This window comes from Mustela erminea, chromosome 13, assembly GCF_009829155.1.
Source record: "Mustela erminea isolate mMusErm1 chromosome 13, mMusErm1.Pri, whole genome shotgun sequence".
NCBI classification, from domain to species: domain Eukaryota; kingdom Metazoa; phylum Chordata; class Mammalia; order Carnivora; family Mustelidae; genus Mustela; species Mustela erminea.
Window position 1 is genome coordinate 14,069,491 of NC_045626.1, and position 17,752 is coordinate 14,087,242.

Genomic DNA, 17,752 nt, shown 5'->3' on the forward strand with positions numbered 1-17,752 from the left:
TTCTCCATGACAGTGTCATCCAAATTAAACAAGTCGTTTTTAAACTATCACCATTACAGGCAATGAATATCTTCTTTTCTTTAAATGTCATTTGCTACAGCCCCTCTTCGTTGTATTCTGCAGGTAGCTTCTAGATATTCTTCTCTGCTTTTTTGCCAGTTCAATTGTTACTTGCTTTAGAACTAAATATCCGTATCTTGCCATATGCTTGCCTTTACTTTCCTATTACCTAATAAAAATCCCCAAATATTAATCCCTTAAACCAAGTTTCATGATACCATCTCGACCTCTATGGTTCGAAACCCTTGAAGGCCAGCACCTAGCACGGAGCACAGCATAGAGAGTGCAGCTTAGTAAGCGTTTGCTGGACAAAGAACTGGTCCTAATGCCCCCTCGTGGCTCATTACCATCAGGTGAGTCTTGAGGGGCGGAGGGCGGTGGGGAGTCAATGATAAAGGAGAAAATGCCCCCCACTCTTACTATTAAAAAGCCTTTCAATCTCTACTTCAGCTGAACTGAATTCTTCATGACTTCATTTCCTACAAGCGAATGTCATTGGTAATATCTATTTTAGGTATCAAAGGGTTAGATTATTACACCATATTATACGGACTCCAGAAAATCCCTGGAATTTTTAAAAAAATATTCTTTTCAACTTCTTTTGTTTTTATTTTACTATTCTCAAAATGACATGAAACCAGTCTCACCTCTTAAAATGAGTACATGCCTTGGCCACCTTCAGCTTGTAGACTCCAGCCACCCGCTTGTCTTGGAGATGTGTGCCTTGCTGTGGGACCTCTGTTGCTGTCTCGCACATCGCCATCTCCAGTGCTGTTACTCACACGTTTCTGTCATGCCTTTTGGGACTAACACAAAGAAATAAGGGAGGAGAGAGTAAAAATGAAGGTAATAAAAGCAACGGTTATTTACTAGGCATTAATGACATTCCAGACATTTTGCTAAGCTCTGCACAACCTAAACATTATCGACCATGATAAGTAGATATGGAATTATTATTTTCATTTTATAAATGGGATAAAATTAAGTCTCACTACAGTTTTTTACTTTGCTCATGGTTGTATGTGGTTGTAAATAGAGCAAGTGACTGAGCCAGATTTTGAGTTCTGATCTGTGTAGTCCAAACTCTTAATCACACTGCTGGTGTTTCACCTTCCTTTTCACAACGATGTCCTAGTTTATCCTTATTTCTTACTTCCTTTCTGATGACATCTTATGCCAGTAAGGAGGAATTATAAGGAGGAAAAAAAATCTCTTGTCTTCCTCCTCTGCAATGCCTCTACTCCACTGAGTAATTTTAATTCTCACCTTACTTAGCTTTGGCTAGCAATGCAAGAGGAAAACAGAGACTAAATAAGGGACAGACAAAAGATAATGCCGTATAACCCCTCCATTCCTGGTTTTTTCCTCTGGTGCTGTTATTATCATCCCAGCTTTCCGGAGTTGCATTCTTCTTCCAGTCACTGGAATGTCTGTCCCTGAAGCTCGCTTCATTACTCCTGGCCCAGAGCACCCATGGGCCCGCGTGGCCCATGGAGGCCATCACAGGTGGCTTACATTGAGGAACTCCTTTTTTGTCTGGCAGGTGGTTGGGAAGAGAAGATATGACGGAATGAACACACTGTGGTTGGGCAGTGGGGAGAGGAGCATGGCCAGCATGTCAAGTTGGAGTTTGAATAGACAGAAGCATTGTTCCAAAGGAAGATTAAGTCCCACAGTTTATTGTGCGTTAAATGGGCTTCTGTGAGCTGGTCAGGGAGCTCAGTCAACATTTTTAAGATTGTTACTAAAGAGAAATATGTTCAGACATATTTGCAAACAAACTAGAGGAACACGATCACCTTTAAATTACAGCAATGTCAGGATATCCAACTTTTTTCTCTGTAATAATACTTCTCCAATGACAAAAACATTTTTTTAATGTAGTTCTTCGATTAATCAGGTAGTGGTATGATTTTAAAAACCTATCAATTAATATGAATTTAGAAGTGTCTTAATGTTCTGTTTGATTTTCAGAAACCAAGCCACCTCCTGGCATGTAGTTTTATAGCTCTTGGTGTTTTAGTAGCATTTTTCCTGCTGATTCAAGATTGTCCCTGGACTTACTACGTATATTGTTTGTTGCCAATCCCCATATGGTATGCTGTGCTGAGAGAGTAAGTAACACACCTTACTGTCTTATTTTACACTTCATTGACAGTTTAATTTGTATTTAAAGTACATGAGATTTCTATGGCATGAATCATCAAAGATATTTATAATACCCTCCAATCTCTGAGCCTTCTCACTTCATTTGTAGCAGCACAAATGTTGCATATAAACATCCTTTTTGTTTTGCCTTTCCCTTTTGACTTCATCTTTATTGCCCTGAGGTACTAGTGACCTTGTCCCCTCTTTTTGTATCCTCTATAAATAAGAAAAATCTGGACGACAAGTAGGGTAATTAATATTGATGGTAGTTTGCCAGAAATAATTTCTATTTTGAATTAGTCTCATCATCTGAGATCCCAGCGCATCATGTTTCACAAGGAAATGTACATGTTTTCTTTCCGCACATTTTCCCCCTTCTTTTTGTAGCTATCATTTCAACCTAGGTAAATGGAACTTTGTAATTAAATCCAGGCCTGTAATGTATACCTACAGAGAGTGGTAGATATTATTCACATGGGCCATGGTTTCTTCCTTTAAGTGCCTCCTTACAACCTGGAAGTAAGAGGGATACTTACTTACCATTAGAGAAGACGTCAGAGGTAGAGCTCTCAGGCGAGTTTTAAGCACTTTAAAATAAAACCACCCAAATATTGGGCTGGTTCATGTTCATAGGGAGCGAGGGTCATGTTGCACATTATGGTGACCTCTATATTTGCACCAGTAACCTAGAATTTAAACTTGGCTTGGGCATCCAGGCATCCTCTGAGAAAACCAGACCCCAAGAGCACACCAGGGAGAAAGAGCCAAGACTTAGTAAGGGTATTTTCAGGGTTGGCCAACATGTTTGTCAAGACACGATGTGTATTTTTATTCTAATTTTTGTTAACTCCAGCTTTGACCACATTTTCTATCCTTTAAAAACATTAAGTATTTAAAAATATTAACATATTAAAATATCAAAAATAAAAATTAATATTAAAATGTTTAATATTTTAAACATTAAAAATATAAGACAAGAAGACACTAACAAAAGGACATAGTGTTGCATCTCCATTTGAAAGGACTAGGATTGCTATATATATACACTTAAATCAGATTTTTTTCTCGTGTCATTTATTCTGGTTTAAAAAATTATTTATTTATTTTTTTTTTTAAAGAGTTTGTTTATTTATTCGACAGAGAGAGAGAGAGAGATCATAAATAGGCAGAGAGGCAGGCAGAGAGAGGGGAAAGCAGGCTCCCCGTTGAGCAGAGAGCCCAATGCGGGGCTCGATCCCAGGACCCTAAGACCATGACCTGAGCCGAAGGCAGTGGCTTAACTGAGCCACCCAGGCGCCCCCTGGTTTAAAAATTTTTAGAATGGAAGTTTTATCCTTGCAGAAAATTCTATTCTACCACAGAACCTCTCCTGAATTATTAAATGTCTTCATTATGAAGATGACGTATGTATTTAAACTTTAAGAGGGACAGTGATTTTGAATGTACGTTGTGTTCTATCTTTATCTTTTTGATGGGTTATATAGAAAATAAAACATAAAAATTCACTTTTCCTATAAGATCTTCTAAATGATTTACAGAATCATCTCTTGTTTTCCCATGCTTATTCACTGTTGAAAACAAAAGAAGCATTCTTTTTTGGACTGGTGTTATATTTACTTAGTAGATGATAACATTATGTGGCCATTGTTTTCAGTCAGAAAAAGATCATAAACTAAATGATACTTACCTTTTATAATTACTTACTTAATCACTACAAATGCTAAAAAAATTTTTTCAGTCATAAAATGTAAAGTACTCAAGTATGTAATACATTTTTAGCAGTTATGGATTCACATTTAATTACAATGAGTGTACAATTAGCAGCATCTTAAATTGGGTTTGGAAAAGGTTATTTAGTTCAGAGAAAAAGTGCAGTTAAGATTTTCTCTACCTAGATTAGGAAAACCTATGCTCATTTTGTTAAGATATTTGAGATTTCAGTATAAGATTAGCCTTGGTGAATTTAAAAATTTTTCCGGTTTTTGTCCATTTGGGTTCATTGTATTTTATTTCTGATCATATATATCTCATTGTATATACCCATGTGTAGCCTAAGATCAAACATTTATTTATCATTAATGTTTATTTTTATTATTTTTTTTAATTTAAAGGTTTTTATTTATTTGACAGAGAGAGACACAGTGAGAGAGGGAACACAAGCAGGGAGAGAAGGAGAGGAAGAAGCAGGCTTCCTGCTGAGCAAGGAGCCTGATGTGGGGCTCGATCCCAGGACCCTGGGATCATGACCTGAGCCAAAGGCAGACACTTAACAACTGAGCCATCCAGGTGCCCCTAATGTTTATTTTTAAAACAAATTTTTGTGTGCTCGCTTCGGCAGCACATATACTAAAACAAATTTTTGTGATCATTATCAAATTCAGAAATTACACTTTTTCCTAACATACTTCTAGTTTTCAAAAAAATGACTGAAGTGAAGAAGCCATTGAGAGAAATTTGTTAGAGATTATACTAGTTTTTGAATAACCTATGAATTGAAAAGTCAGTCCCTGATTTCTAGGTTTGCCCAGTTTTTATTTTTTACCCTACATAACCTAAAGTTTTGTTCACTGTATAGTATAAATAATCTTTTTGTAAATAATCTTGTCAAATAGGTTTCGAGTCATTCAAGACTTTGTCTTATCCCTGTTGACCTTTCCTCCAAGTCAGTTGGTTGCCTACCTGTTCATCTTTACCCTGGGAATTGAAGTATTAGTGAGTAATTTACCGCATTACAGAATTTTCAGATCTCTTTCATACATATGTAACTCCTTTTAAATGACCTCATTTTTCATTTCTTCTTTGGAATGCATTGCTAGGTTCTCAGTTTTTTCTACCGCTACACGCTCACCGCTGGACTTGTAGCTTTCGCGTGTTGGCCATTTATCACTCAGCTACGGACTCGAGCAAAGGTACAAGTACTTGTTTTGACATCTGACAGATGAGTCACTACTTTGTTTTGATATGTGTTTAACTCAGGGAATTGTTCATTTTTAGAGAAAAGGGTAGAACGTGTCCTTACATAAAGAGCCTGGTCCTTTTGACAGGAGGACCGAGGTTACCTTTAAGTGATTCACATAGACTTTGATATCAAAATGAATTGGTCATGCGATGATTGAAATACTCTGAGGCAGAACTGGTATGTCCTTCTCTAAATTGCTTCCTAGATTCCATTAGCCTCAAATATCTAAAAGGATGGTATTGTCTAGAGCAGTCCAGCGGCTTAGGAGGCAGTGCTTGGAACTCAAGTCAGAGGAATCACCTTTCCCCCAGCCCTGAGAATTGGCTCATGTTTCCACTTTGATACTTTTTTGATGGAGGTAACAGGAGGATAGAAATATCTTCTTTCCACCCTATGAGAACTTAGAAGATTCTCCAACTAAGGGAGTGATTGATAATTTTGTATCTTAATTTAATTGCAGAAGTATTTCTACTTCCTTCCCTCCTGAGCTCAATCACTTGATTACGATTGCAGGCCAAGCTTTCCTTTAGATGCCATCAGTATATGGTGTCTCATAAGTTGATTGAAGCCCTTGCTGTGAAATATGACCCAGGTTTAAATCCTGGCTGTTTCATTTGCTGGTCATGGACCTGGTACCACTGATACTTTAACATCTCTGAGCTCCGTTTCCTCATCTGAAATATTGTGAGTAAGATAACCCACCTTATGAGGTTACTGTGGGAAGGTAATCAGATAATGCTCATATTATACCTAATACGGTACCTATCACATGACACATCTGCCACCCAGAGGAACTGTTTTACAGTTTAAACAGCTCTAAGGTTTTGCATGTAGTCTTCACAGTCATATAGCCTGTGAAACACTAAAGACACTTTTCTTTACCATACTTGTCTAAAGATAATTTTTTTATTTATTTTAGAGCATCTCACTGAGTTGGATTTTCTTCTCTTTGCTCCTGGCAGTGTTCCCACTGATGCCTGTTGTAGGACGAAAGCCAGATATCTTTCTAGTGTATGGACAATATTTTAACTTATTTTCTTTTCAACATAATTGTTTTTCTCAATCCACACCGTGAAATCTGAACCTAATCTTGGTCATGAGTTTCAAAATAAACTAATGAACAAAAGTTAAAATACTAATATCAAATAATTAGTCAGAGATTTTGGCTCGGGCTCTGGGGAGCATTAAGTCTCCTTGGAGATGCTTCTGGGCCTTCAAAAAAAATGAAATTGGACCAAACACTGATAATTTAAAATGCCAAATTAAAAAAAAGTCTAGAAGCTTTTGTATATTGAGGAATCAGTAAAAGGTTTCATATGAAAAAATGTTCTGTTTGCCAAAAATGTTCTGTTTGCCAAAAGTGAAAATATCCATTGATGAAATCTTCATCTTTGCCTTTGAGCACGTCCACACTTTATATGTCTTAGAATAATGAAATTGTCTCCTTTTCTAATCCACATGTAATGATCTCTAGGGGAGGAAGCTCTGTACCTTGACAATTGACAACTTTACCATATCTAACCACTTAAACTGTTAGAAAATTCTGTATACATGCATGCTGCCATCACACTTATTTCTTCTCAATATATCCCAAATACATCTCTAAAATAATTGATTACCTTTGCTTTTAAATTATTATCAAGAAATCCACTGGTTCTGTGTGTATGTGCCTGTGCCTGTGTGTGCTTGACAAGCTAAATGATCTGTATTTCATGTAACATTTCCTTTCATTTTCTAATCATGCAATTATCTTTGCTACTTTGTTTTGAACTCTTTATAAGCAACTTTTTAAACATTTTAACCTAATCTTTAATTGATGAGGGTAGATCTTTTTTAGCTGAAGGAAGAATATTTTTTAAATGATTTTTTTAAGTGTATGTTAATTTTTTGTTGTTATGTTATTTATATGATATTTATCAGTGAACACACATATCTCATTTCTGTGAATCGCTAATATGGAATAAGTCAGGAATTATTCCAGAAAATCCATTTATTAGTAAAGCCCAAAATAATTGTATTGAATTCTAAGACCATACTTCTTAAGTCATAATTTATTAGTGTTACTAAGTAAAAACATTTTGCATCTGTCATAAACTATAATAGTATGTAAGAAGATGAATTCAAGTATTTTCATTTATTTTTTGCTTCGTATTTCTATGTGAGCTCTCCTATTGTCTTTTTATAAAGCCCGTTTCCCCACTTTGGTCAGTCTGCCTTTCTGTCCTACTCAAGCAGTGTTGGCATAGTTAAGCAGAATTTATATACTAAAAGGAGAAGAGATTATATGAATAGTCTCCATAGAAATTTGCCACTTGCATATTTTGCTAAAGATGATTTCAAGATGCAAATGTGTTAAAACATGAGAAATCTAATTTGTATTTTTAAAAATTATGTTTTTCCCTCTATGCTTCTTAATTTAAATTCCACAGTGATTTAAGTTTGTGCTGGTATTTTAGTAGCTTTATTTGCAACTTCTTTACTTTGACTCCTGGTTCATGGAGAAATTTCTACTCACCATTTGATCTTTCACATCACCTCCCTTCTTTAGAAACTTACCAAGACAGATATGTGAAACATTTAAGGATAAAATTAAAGGAAAAATAAAATATAAAAAATAACAATAACTCTTACTTAAGTCTCTAAAATAAAAACATATTTTCCAGTGAATTAAAATACCAAATTATTTTTTTAAAAGGAAAAGCAAACAAAGAATCTTGATTATAGATGGCTATTTTCATAAGTTTTAATGGTAATCCATGTTGAATGTGTAATTACTTTTTCCCCGTAAAAGAATCAAAACAAAAACAAGCAAATATTTTCCTAGGAATTCCTGTTTTGCATTCATTTTTAGCCCTGCTTTTTGCTCTTTCTTATTTCTCTTCAACTAACTCCTTTTCTCTTAGTTTTTGTATTGCCTGCTTCCAGACTGTGTCCTTAACCTTATTTCGGTTGTCCTATGTTACTCAGATTTTTAGGAGGCGAGAAATATAGTTTAATATTAGTATCCCATTTCCTTGGTGTCAGTGTCCTTCAGCTTCAGGAACCATACCATACCTGGTGTTCTTGAAAAAGCGTAATTTATCTGGGCACTGGGTGACTCAGGCTGTTAAGCATCTGCGTCTTGTTTTTAGCTCAGGTCTTGAGGTTCAGGTCTCAGGTTGTGAGATCAAGCCAGCCCACGTCCAGCTGCAGACTGGGTGCGGAACCTGCTAAATATTCTCTCTGTCCCTCTACTTCTGCTCCTCCGCACCCTCCTCCCTCCCTCTCTTTAAAAAAAAAAAAAAAAGTGTAACTTATTGTTTCTTTACTGTACAGATGCCTCACCTGCATGCTGCCTTTGTGATCCTCGTTCTGCCCTTCCTTTAGCCCCAAGCAGCTGAGGAAAGTACCAAGATCAATGCTAGAAGGAAACATGTTGTCCTCCCAACAATAGTAGGGAATAGAAATGTTGATCCTTTTTGTGTGAATTAGTGCTCATAGTCAGAAAGTTTATGTTGTAGATACTGATGATATATTCATATAACTATTTTTTATGTTGTTTTCTGTAAATTTATCCAAGTCAGGCTAAGAATTATGGTAACTGGTATGTATAAAAGTTTAAAAAATCAAAATAATCAACAGATTAAAAATTTTAGAAGTTCAAAAAGTCAAAGAAATAAGGTAAAGATAACTAAAAAATTGTGAGAAATGAAAAATAACCCCATCCCTACTGCATCTTTTTTTTTTTTTTGAGTTTTTTTGTTTGTTTGTTTATTTGTCAGAGGGAGAGAGCACAAGCAGAGGGAGGGGCAGACAGAGAGAGAAGCAGGTTCCCCACTGAGCAAGGAGCCCAATGCAGGACTCAATCCCAGGACTCTGGGATCATAACCTGAGCTAAAGGGAGATACTTAACCATCTGAGCCACCCAGGCATCCCTTACTGCATCTTCATCCTGTGATTTTTATTCCTGTTATACCAACATATCTATTTTGCTCCTTCATCTTGATAAAACCAAATGACTGATAGGATCTACATTAGAGTAAATATCTGACATGTTTATATACTATGTGTTCCAGTAACTATCGTAAGAAAAATTAAAATTGTGAATTGTGTTTTAAAACAGAATGGGTGCCGGCTTGCTGGTTCTCCTGCTATCCCTGTGTGTTCTAACATCTCTCTTAAAAAGAAAAGATCATTTTATAAATGAAGAGCTGCTGTTACATCTAGTTCAGGTGAGTTACAGGTTTTCAACACCATGTTATACTAATGATAGACCAAATGGATCTTATGGTTGTATTTAATGATATTGTTCTTTTATTTTTTTATTTTTTTATTTAAGATTTTTATTTATTTATTTGACAGAGGTCAGAAGTAGGCAGAGAGGCAGGCAGAGAGAGAGGAGGAAGCAGACTCCCTGCTGAGCAGAGAGTCCGATGTGGGGCTCGATCCCAGGACCCTGGGATCCTGACCTGAGCCGAAGGCAGAGGCTTTAACCCACTGAGCCACCCAGGCACCCCTTAATGATATTGTTCTTAAGATGCCATCATATTTACATTGCTCGGTGCCTGCCAGCTGAAAAGAAAGTTCTCTGTTTAAGATATTACATGGAAATATATTCTCTAAGAGGTATGAAATAGCCAAAAGGTCAGCAGGAGGTAGCCCAAAGATGCCAAGAGAGCAGAGGTTAGGGAGATATAAGAGGCATCCATGTTGACCAAAAAGCTGAGCTGTAAGCAGCCTCCTTTGGTCTGAGATTTTGTATTGCGCTCTTGAGCCAGGGGAAGGGTCATCTTTGACGTGAGAGCAGCCTCTGAGTATGTGTATATAAAAAATAGCCATTTTAATACTTTAGATGATGTGCCAAGGAAAGTAGACGTCACCTTGGTTGCTGGCTTTGGTGTGGTGAAAAGCACTTTGAACTTGAGGTTTCAAAATCAGGTCAATTCCCAGTTACATTGCATACTAGATGTGCGATTTTCAGTAATATAGCTTCAGTCTGTTTGTTTTTAAACTGTAGAGATAATACAGAGTTGTGAGCATGGAAACTACTTGTTTGGTTTTTTTAAACAAAAATAAATAAATAAATAAATAAAAGAACACATCCAGAACCACTGACAAAAGAAAACTTACAGGAGTCTTCTCAAAAAATTTCCTCCAAACAAAGCTGGGGTAATAGAAAGTAATGCCAAAAACACTCTAAAATAAAAGTATAACAACACTTAAAAGATGTTATTTTATTCTAGAAGAACAACAGAGAACATATAAAATGAGAAGAAATATTTTGTCAAGTGTTCTGTCAAAACAAAGGAATGTATATTTCATTTTAAATGGTACACTGACTGGCTTTACACTAAAGCCCATAGGTAGTTTTGATGGAATTCACCTATAATTATGACTACTTTGGCAGAAGTGAATGTTTCTGGATCCCACTCTATAGGAGCAAGTATGTTAAAATTCTTACAGTCTTTGCTGGAAATACCCCTGAGTTGGCAAATCTGTTATGAAATTTGTTTTTACATTAACTTTATTAATTTGAATTAATTGCTATATTGTATAGCATATTTTTGGTGATTCCAAGATAAATATCTTTTGACATATTAACATCTCTGACATGAGAATGTGTCTTGCAATTAAAAGGATTCTAGGATTGTGTCATAGCTTTATCAATAATATTTTTTCTAAAATTCTTTTTTCAATTTTTTTTCTGAATTCACTGAAAATATAGGAGAAATTAAAGGTACCTCAAGGGTTGGTGATGAGGTTGCTAATCTGATCTCTAGAAGATAATACTTTATTTATAGCCAGTTATGTCATTTCTTAAAAATAGCAAATAACCCATTAGTTCAGGGGTTGGCAAATAATTTTCTAGAGCGCCAGATTATAAATATTTTCACCTGTGGGTCATATGGAGTCTGTTGTAAATTTTCAGCTCTACCACTGTAGCGTATGCGGAGCTGTAGACTACACATGAATGAATGAATGTAGATTACACGTAAGTGACTAAGTTTCAAGAAAACATTATTTCTAGGAACGGGCCACCAGCCTACAAGCCATAGTTTACCAGTTCTCCACATTTATATATATTCTCTGAAGAATATTGTGTTCCTTGTGTTCCCAGTACCAGGTGAACATTCAGACCCCAAATACGTGTTGAGTCGGTGGATATGACTGGGTGAGAGCCACAGGTAGAGGGCACTCAACCATATGGCCCCGTCTGCATTTTCATGAGTTAAGAAATCTTCAACATTAATAATGAGTATTTCTAAGTAGATATGGTGTGATCACGTATATCAGACTACTCTTGAAAATGTAAAATGCCTTATTTTGTCCTTATAAAGGAGGGCCTTTGCTTACTACCAGAGCTCTATCCTATAGCCTTGGTAGTGAGACGGTGACCTGGTCCAATTTCAGTAGCTTTGGGGTTAGATTCCTGTTGTTCAAGCAATTTTCTAAGGGTTCTTTTTATATATAAATTAGTCTTTCACTACCTTCTCTTCTACTGGTGTGTTTTGTATTTACTTTCAGATGCTGAGCATTGTGCTGTCCATGTATGTTGTGTATACGACGCATGACAGTTTGCTCAAGAAACAAGGACTGCCTCTTTTCAACCAGATCATTAGCTGGATAACATTAGGTAAGAGGGCAGTCAAATCAGATGAGTTAATGTTATTATATCAAGTCATATCTTCAAATTGTCCATTTACATCTGTATTATTGTTACTGAAAGAAATAATTTTGTTGAATGAAAATAATAATAACCAACTATGATTTCTCGTGCTGGGATTTGACAAAGAAAATTAGAACTTCTGTGACCATTCATGTATTAATAAGAATTACTTGATAGAATATTATTTACCTGATAATAAGGCTATATTTATTCACATTTGATAAAACCCTAAGGGATTCCCGAAGAGGAGAGATTCTTATGCTGAAATTTCCTGTCAATTCATAAATTCTCCATTCTTACACAGGCACTAGGAAACAGTTTAGTTTTACCTGCATTTCCCTTGCTGAAAATAACATTGATTAGTCACCTCCCAACACATTACACCTTTTATAAGGCCAGTTAAATGTTTCAAAAGACATTCCCCTATAGTACCTTTACGTAAGGATCCTGAAATACACATGTGAAGGAAACAGAAGTAATTTAAGGACTTACAGTTTTCCTTCCAACTAGAAGACAAGACGGGCAAGCTTGAATCTAGGTTTTTCCTTTAAAAAAAAAAAAGACATTTTGTGGTGCCTATGGATAATGTAACATGAAGTTTAACCCCTCTGGGTTTGTTGTTGTTTTTTTTTTAATGAATTTTGTTGTTCATAATTAAAAAAGAAAAAGTCTTCGGATGGAACTTTATCTTAAAAATGATGGAGGCTGTTCTGCAGGCCTTCCCATTAAATTTCTTGATTTAATAAGATTATCATTTATATCATTTATATCATTTATATTTTGCGTGAACAATATTGATGACCCTCCTTGATTTAAAAACAAACCGTGTTCAGTTTGTCCTGTGTTCTGGCACTGCACTCCTCTGTTCCCTGAGAATAATAAATGTAGATCAAATCCCTGCCTGGAACTTATATACTGCATGGAAGGGGTGGGTAATATTTTCAGTGAGGTGACTATTAGTAATGATCTCTCTCACATGACATATTAGTTTTTAAATCCTCAGAAAAAAACAGAAACTATGAATGGGAACTGTGGTATTTAAAGGGAAGTCTTTCTGTCATAGTGCATAACTTCACGAATGCAGTCATATACAACACACACCAGTGGATAAACAATATACGGCAGATAGGAGGTTCCATATTCGTAGTAGCAATGTAGCCATTGCTCATTCCTTTCTAGGGCAGCCTGGCTCACTTCCTTAGTATTCTTACCTACCTAGGGATAAACTACAGTGAAGAAAAGCAAAGAAAACACAACTTGTGTGCATTTCACTATATCTCATTTTTAAACATTTTAAAACTTCCAAAAAGGTTTAAAAAAAAAAAAAGAACATTTACCAGAATTACAGAAAGCCTCCTCCACTTCATGTGCTTGTCCCTCATCTGTATTTATGAATATGTGGGTATGGGTAACATTTTTTAGATACCATATTCAGTATTTTTATTTATTCTGCCATCCTTATATTAATTTTTCAGTTGACCTAGCAATAACCATGGCATTTTTTCTTTCTTTGTCTTTTATGACATTGACATTTTTGAAGAATATAACCCAACTGCAACTCCCACCCCGCAATAGACTGTTACTCAGTTTGAATTTGTCTCCTGTTTTCTTGTAATTAAATTGAGGTTATGCATTATTGGTCAGAATACTATATAAGTGATGCTGTGCCCTTCCTCGGGTCACATTTGGAGGCGCATGATCTCTATCTGTCCCTCATTGTTGATGTTAATTTCCATCACCCTATCAAGGTGTTGCCCAGTGTTTTCACTGTACATAAGTTGTCAGTGGGGACACACTCTAAGACCAGCAAATATCCTCATCAGAATTTCCCCCCAGGTATAGCATCCATTCGTAAATCTTTCCTGATCCAGTCTTTGTCATGATCTCTACAAAGTGACTCCTACGGCATTTATTAAAGGTTCTCAGCATTCTCTATGAATTTTCACTTCTTTCCTATTTATTCATTGATTCATTCATTCATTCATTTATCTATTTATTATTGTGGTCACATGAGCACCTATTTTTTTCAAAGATTTATAACTCATTACTGTTGATACTTTGGTGCCCAAATTGTCCCAGACTTGGCTAGAGATGGCACCTTCGAGCTAGCTTGTAAATAGACACCCACCCTCCCTTAATTTTTTTGAGCACTTTCTTATTTTCTGGCATTAAGAAGATGTTTACCTTATAAGGTTTGCTTTATATCCACACTTTCCAAGCTCTAGAATCAGTTATTTCTCTGAGGAAACATAGCTGTTTTTATTGGGTGAATGGTATTAGACACCAAGATCTGAGTGCTGTATGTACCCATCATAACTGGGGTATCTTTGCTTCTTTGCTTTTCAATGGACAGAACTAAGAAGTACATGCTTCCATATACATAAAACTTCTCTTACATATAGATCCTTATGCACACATTAACACACACATATATGCACATTAACATGCATATACACATACCTATACATATTTCAGGAATCATAAGTTCACACTGATACCTATATTTCTATCAGTTCTTCCTTGCCTTCCCCCATTCCATATTTATATGTTCCTCCCATGAAGATAACCAACCCTGGCTCCCAACAACATCAACATGTGTACTCATTGGTTCAGTCCTATAGTACATCAAAGCAGTTTCAGGAGTGTTTCACTCATACCATCGCAAGAAACAAACAATATTATTTGAGATTTGTTTGTAATTCTCACTCTGCCCCCACACTTCACCTTGCCCAAGACCAAGTGTTCATGGTTAAATATCGTGTCCATATTTATTTGGATTTGCCTGCCTGCCTCCCTCCATCCCTTCCTCCATTTTGTTCCCTGCGATCATGATATTTATTTGAAATACAACAAGGTTTGTTTGTTTCAGTTTGCTATTTTGGTATATTTTTTTCTTTCCTGTTCTTTTTTTTCTTTTTTTTTTTTTTCTTTTTTTTTTTTTTTTGACAGAGATCACAAGTAGGCAGAGAGGCAGGCAGAGAGAGAGGTGGAGGCAGGCTCCCTGCTGAGCAGAGAGCCCGATGCGGGGCTTGATCCCACGACCCTGGGATCATGACCTGAACTGAAGGCAGAGGCTTAACCCACTGAGCCACCCAGGCGCCCCTTTCCTGTTCTTTTTTATGTAATTCTTTGTGTATGTAGGATAGTCACACGCTTCCAAACATAAAAATTATACAAAAAGTTATACTCAAAGAAGTGCTGCCTGTGGTACTTTCACCCCATTCTCCTGTACCCCTCATCCTTCATGGGCTATGACCTTCATTGCTTTCTGGTTATCCTTTATGTGTTTCTCTTTGCACTGATAGTTAGACATAAGTATGTTTTCTTATTTTTCCTCCTTTGTTATATAAAAGGGGGAGCATTTTATGTATCCTCTTTTGTACTTTGCATCTTTCACTTAATACCTCTTGGTAATCACTTCATATCAATTCTTAGAGCTGCTCTTCTTCTTTTTTTTTTTTTTTAGATTTTATTTATTTATTTGACAGAGATCACAAGTAGGCGGAGAGGCAGGCAGAGAGAGAGAGGAGGAAGCAGGCTCCCTGCTGAGCAGAGAGCCCGATGCAGGGCTCGATCCCAGGACCCTGGGATGACCTGAGTTGAAGGCAGGGGCTTTAACCCACTGAGCCACCCAGACACCCTAGAGCTCTTTATTCCTTTTTGCAGCTATTTAGTTTTCCATTGTGTGTGTATTCCATTGTTCGTTTATTCTATGCTTTCATGTTTAGGTAGATAATTTTTTTTTTGACTACAAATAATCCTGCAACATATAACCTTGATCATATGCATAGTTTATATTGTTAGAGGTGTGTTTTCAGGATAAATTCCTAGACGTTGTATTACGGTGCAAAGGGTAAATGCACATGTAGTACTTTCAGATATTACTAAGTTCCCCTCCAGAGGTGTACCATTTCTCATTTTTGCCAAAAATATAGGAAGAATGCCTGTTTCCCCATAGCCTCACCAAAGTCTTTTGAATTTATTCCAGTCAACAAAGTTATGTCAATCTTGTTTTGAGAAATGGTATCTCTGTGTTTTTAATTTGCATTTTTCTTATTATGAGTGAAGTCAAACATCATTCCTCATGCTTAAGAGCCATTTTTATCTCTCTCTCGGGAATTATCTATTCATCTTTTTTCCTTTTTTTTCTATAGAATTTTTGGTCCTTTGCTTTCATTTTTAAAAGCTCTTTATAAATTAGGGGTATTGGTCCTTTACCTATGATATATGTAACAAAAATTTTTCCCAGTTTGTCACTTACCTTTTGACTGTGCTTATGACGTCTTTTGCCTACAAATGATTTTTATTTTTGTGTAATCAGTCTTTTTTTTAATGCATCTGAATTTTTAGACAATTAGAAAGCCTTTCCTTGAAATCTAGGTTATGGAGGAATTCACTCATATTTCCTTCTTATACTTGCATCCTTTGACATTTTACATTTCAATCCTTGATATATTTAGAGTTAATTATTCTAAATATATGGTTTAAGGAAAGGATTTCATTTAATTTTTTTCCAAATAGCCATCCAGTATCATTACTACTTAATTTGCCCCAGTGACTTGAGATAACACTTCTATGTCATACTATACACTGGCCTATTTCTAGACTTTCTGTACTATTCTAATTATGTCTATTAATGTGCCAATAATATACTGTTTTATTACAGACTTCATAGTATATTTCAATAAAGTCTGAACTTTAGGATCTACTTGCTCAAACTTCAAAAAAAGCCTACTGGAAATTTTATTGAGATCATATTAAATATGTCAGTTAACTTTGGGAAGACATATCTTAATCATGAGTAATGTTGAGACATTCTAACCAAGAACAAGGGATGTCTTTCCACTTGCTCCAATCCACTTCTGTGCCTCTAAGAGAAGTCTTTATTGTTTTCTTCATAGAGGCCTTACATATTTCTTGTTAAGTATATTGCTAAGTGTTTTATCTGCTTTTTTGCTATTGTAAATGGACTTTTCTCACTCATTTTAGATTCTAATTATTATTGAGATAAGTTGCTACTGATTTTACATGTTAATTTTTTATTGTTTTTTTTTTTTTTTTTTACTGAATTCTTTCATTTTTTGAGTTAGGTTTATCATTGACTCTCTAGGATTTTCCAAATATACTATCATGCCATTTACAAATTAGATGTATATTTCCCCCCTTTTCAGTTCCTAGTCATCTAATTGTTTCCTTTAGTTCATTTGTATTTGGTAGTATCTCCAGAACAATGTTAAATAAGTGGAGATAGTGAACTGCGGTGATTTTTTTTTTCCCCTTGACCTTAATGGGAATGCCTCTGGAGTTTCCCCATTAAGGTAGATGCTGGCTTTAGGATTGAGGTACATATATTTGTCATGTTAAAGAAAGTACATGCATTTTTGTTTTATTTAGAGTTCTTATTAGGAGTGCATGGGTGTTGAATTTTGTGAAAGGCTTTTTCATCATCTGTAGAGATAATGTGATTTTTCTTTTTAGACCTATTAATATGGCCTGTTGATATTACTGAGTTACAAGTATTGAACTGTCCTTGCATTCTCTATATAAACCCCTAAGACACATTTTATTATAATGTATTATATTTTACAGAAGAGATCTCATTTGAATTGGCTTTTATAATAAATATTAAAATGTTGCTTTTTTTCTGTTAAAATATGTATCAGGTGAGGATAACAGTATCGAAACTACACATCTGAAAAAGATCAGAAGCTATTTATCTAGGGGACTATTGATATAACTTTCAGTCTTACATACTGCAGTGACTTGACTTTGAAGGGGTTTGTCTTTAAATTTAACTTATTAGTAAATGTTGGTTAGTAATAATAGTAGCAGCTCAGAGTTATTAAGCACCTCGCACTATGCTCAGGGAGCATTTTACAGGTGAAATTCTATTTAAACCTCACAACAATTTATTTGTATCCTCACTACTTGACAGATAG

At 35.6% G+C, this 17,752-nt stretch overlaps 1 protein-coding gene across 9 annotated transcripts in view; it reads left to right on the plus strand.

Annotated features, from left to right (window-relative positions):
• PIGN (phosphatidylinositol glycan anchor biosynthesis class N) overlaps positions 1-17,752 on the plus strand; it is a 103,039-nt gene that overhangs the window by 50,847 nt on the left and 34,440 nt on the right. For 7 of the 9 annotated variants that reach the window (XR_004278361.1, XR_004278362.1, XM_032311611.1 and 4 more), the window contains 6 exons: positions 2,035-2,174; positions 4,821-4,920; positions 5,025-5,117; positions 6,087-6,178; positions 9,270-9,378; positions 11,672-11,780. Coding sequence is in view for 7 of the 9 variants with exons in the window: in XM_032311611.1 (XP_032167502.1) it covers positions 2,035-2,174; positions 4,821-4,920; positions 5,025-5,117; positions 6,087-6,178; positions 9,270-9,378; positions 11,672-11,780 (643 nt within the window). In the remaining 2 variants the exon portion in view is untranslated. The remainder of the gene's footprint in view (positions 1-2,034; positions 2,175-4,820; positions 4,921-5,024; positions 5,118-6,086; positions 6,179-9,269; positions 9,379-11,671; positions 11,781-17,752) is intronic. The other 2 variants (XM_032311615.1, XM_032311616.1) reach the window with 2 other exon arrangements.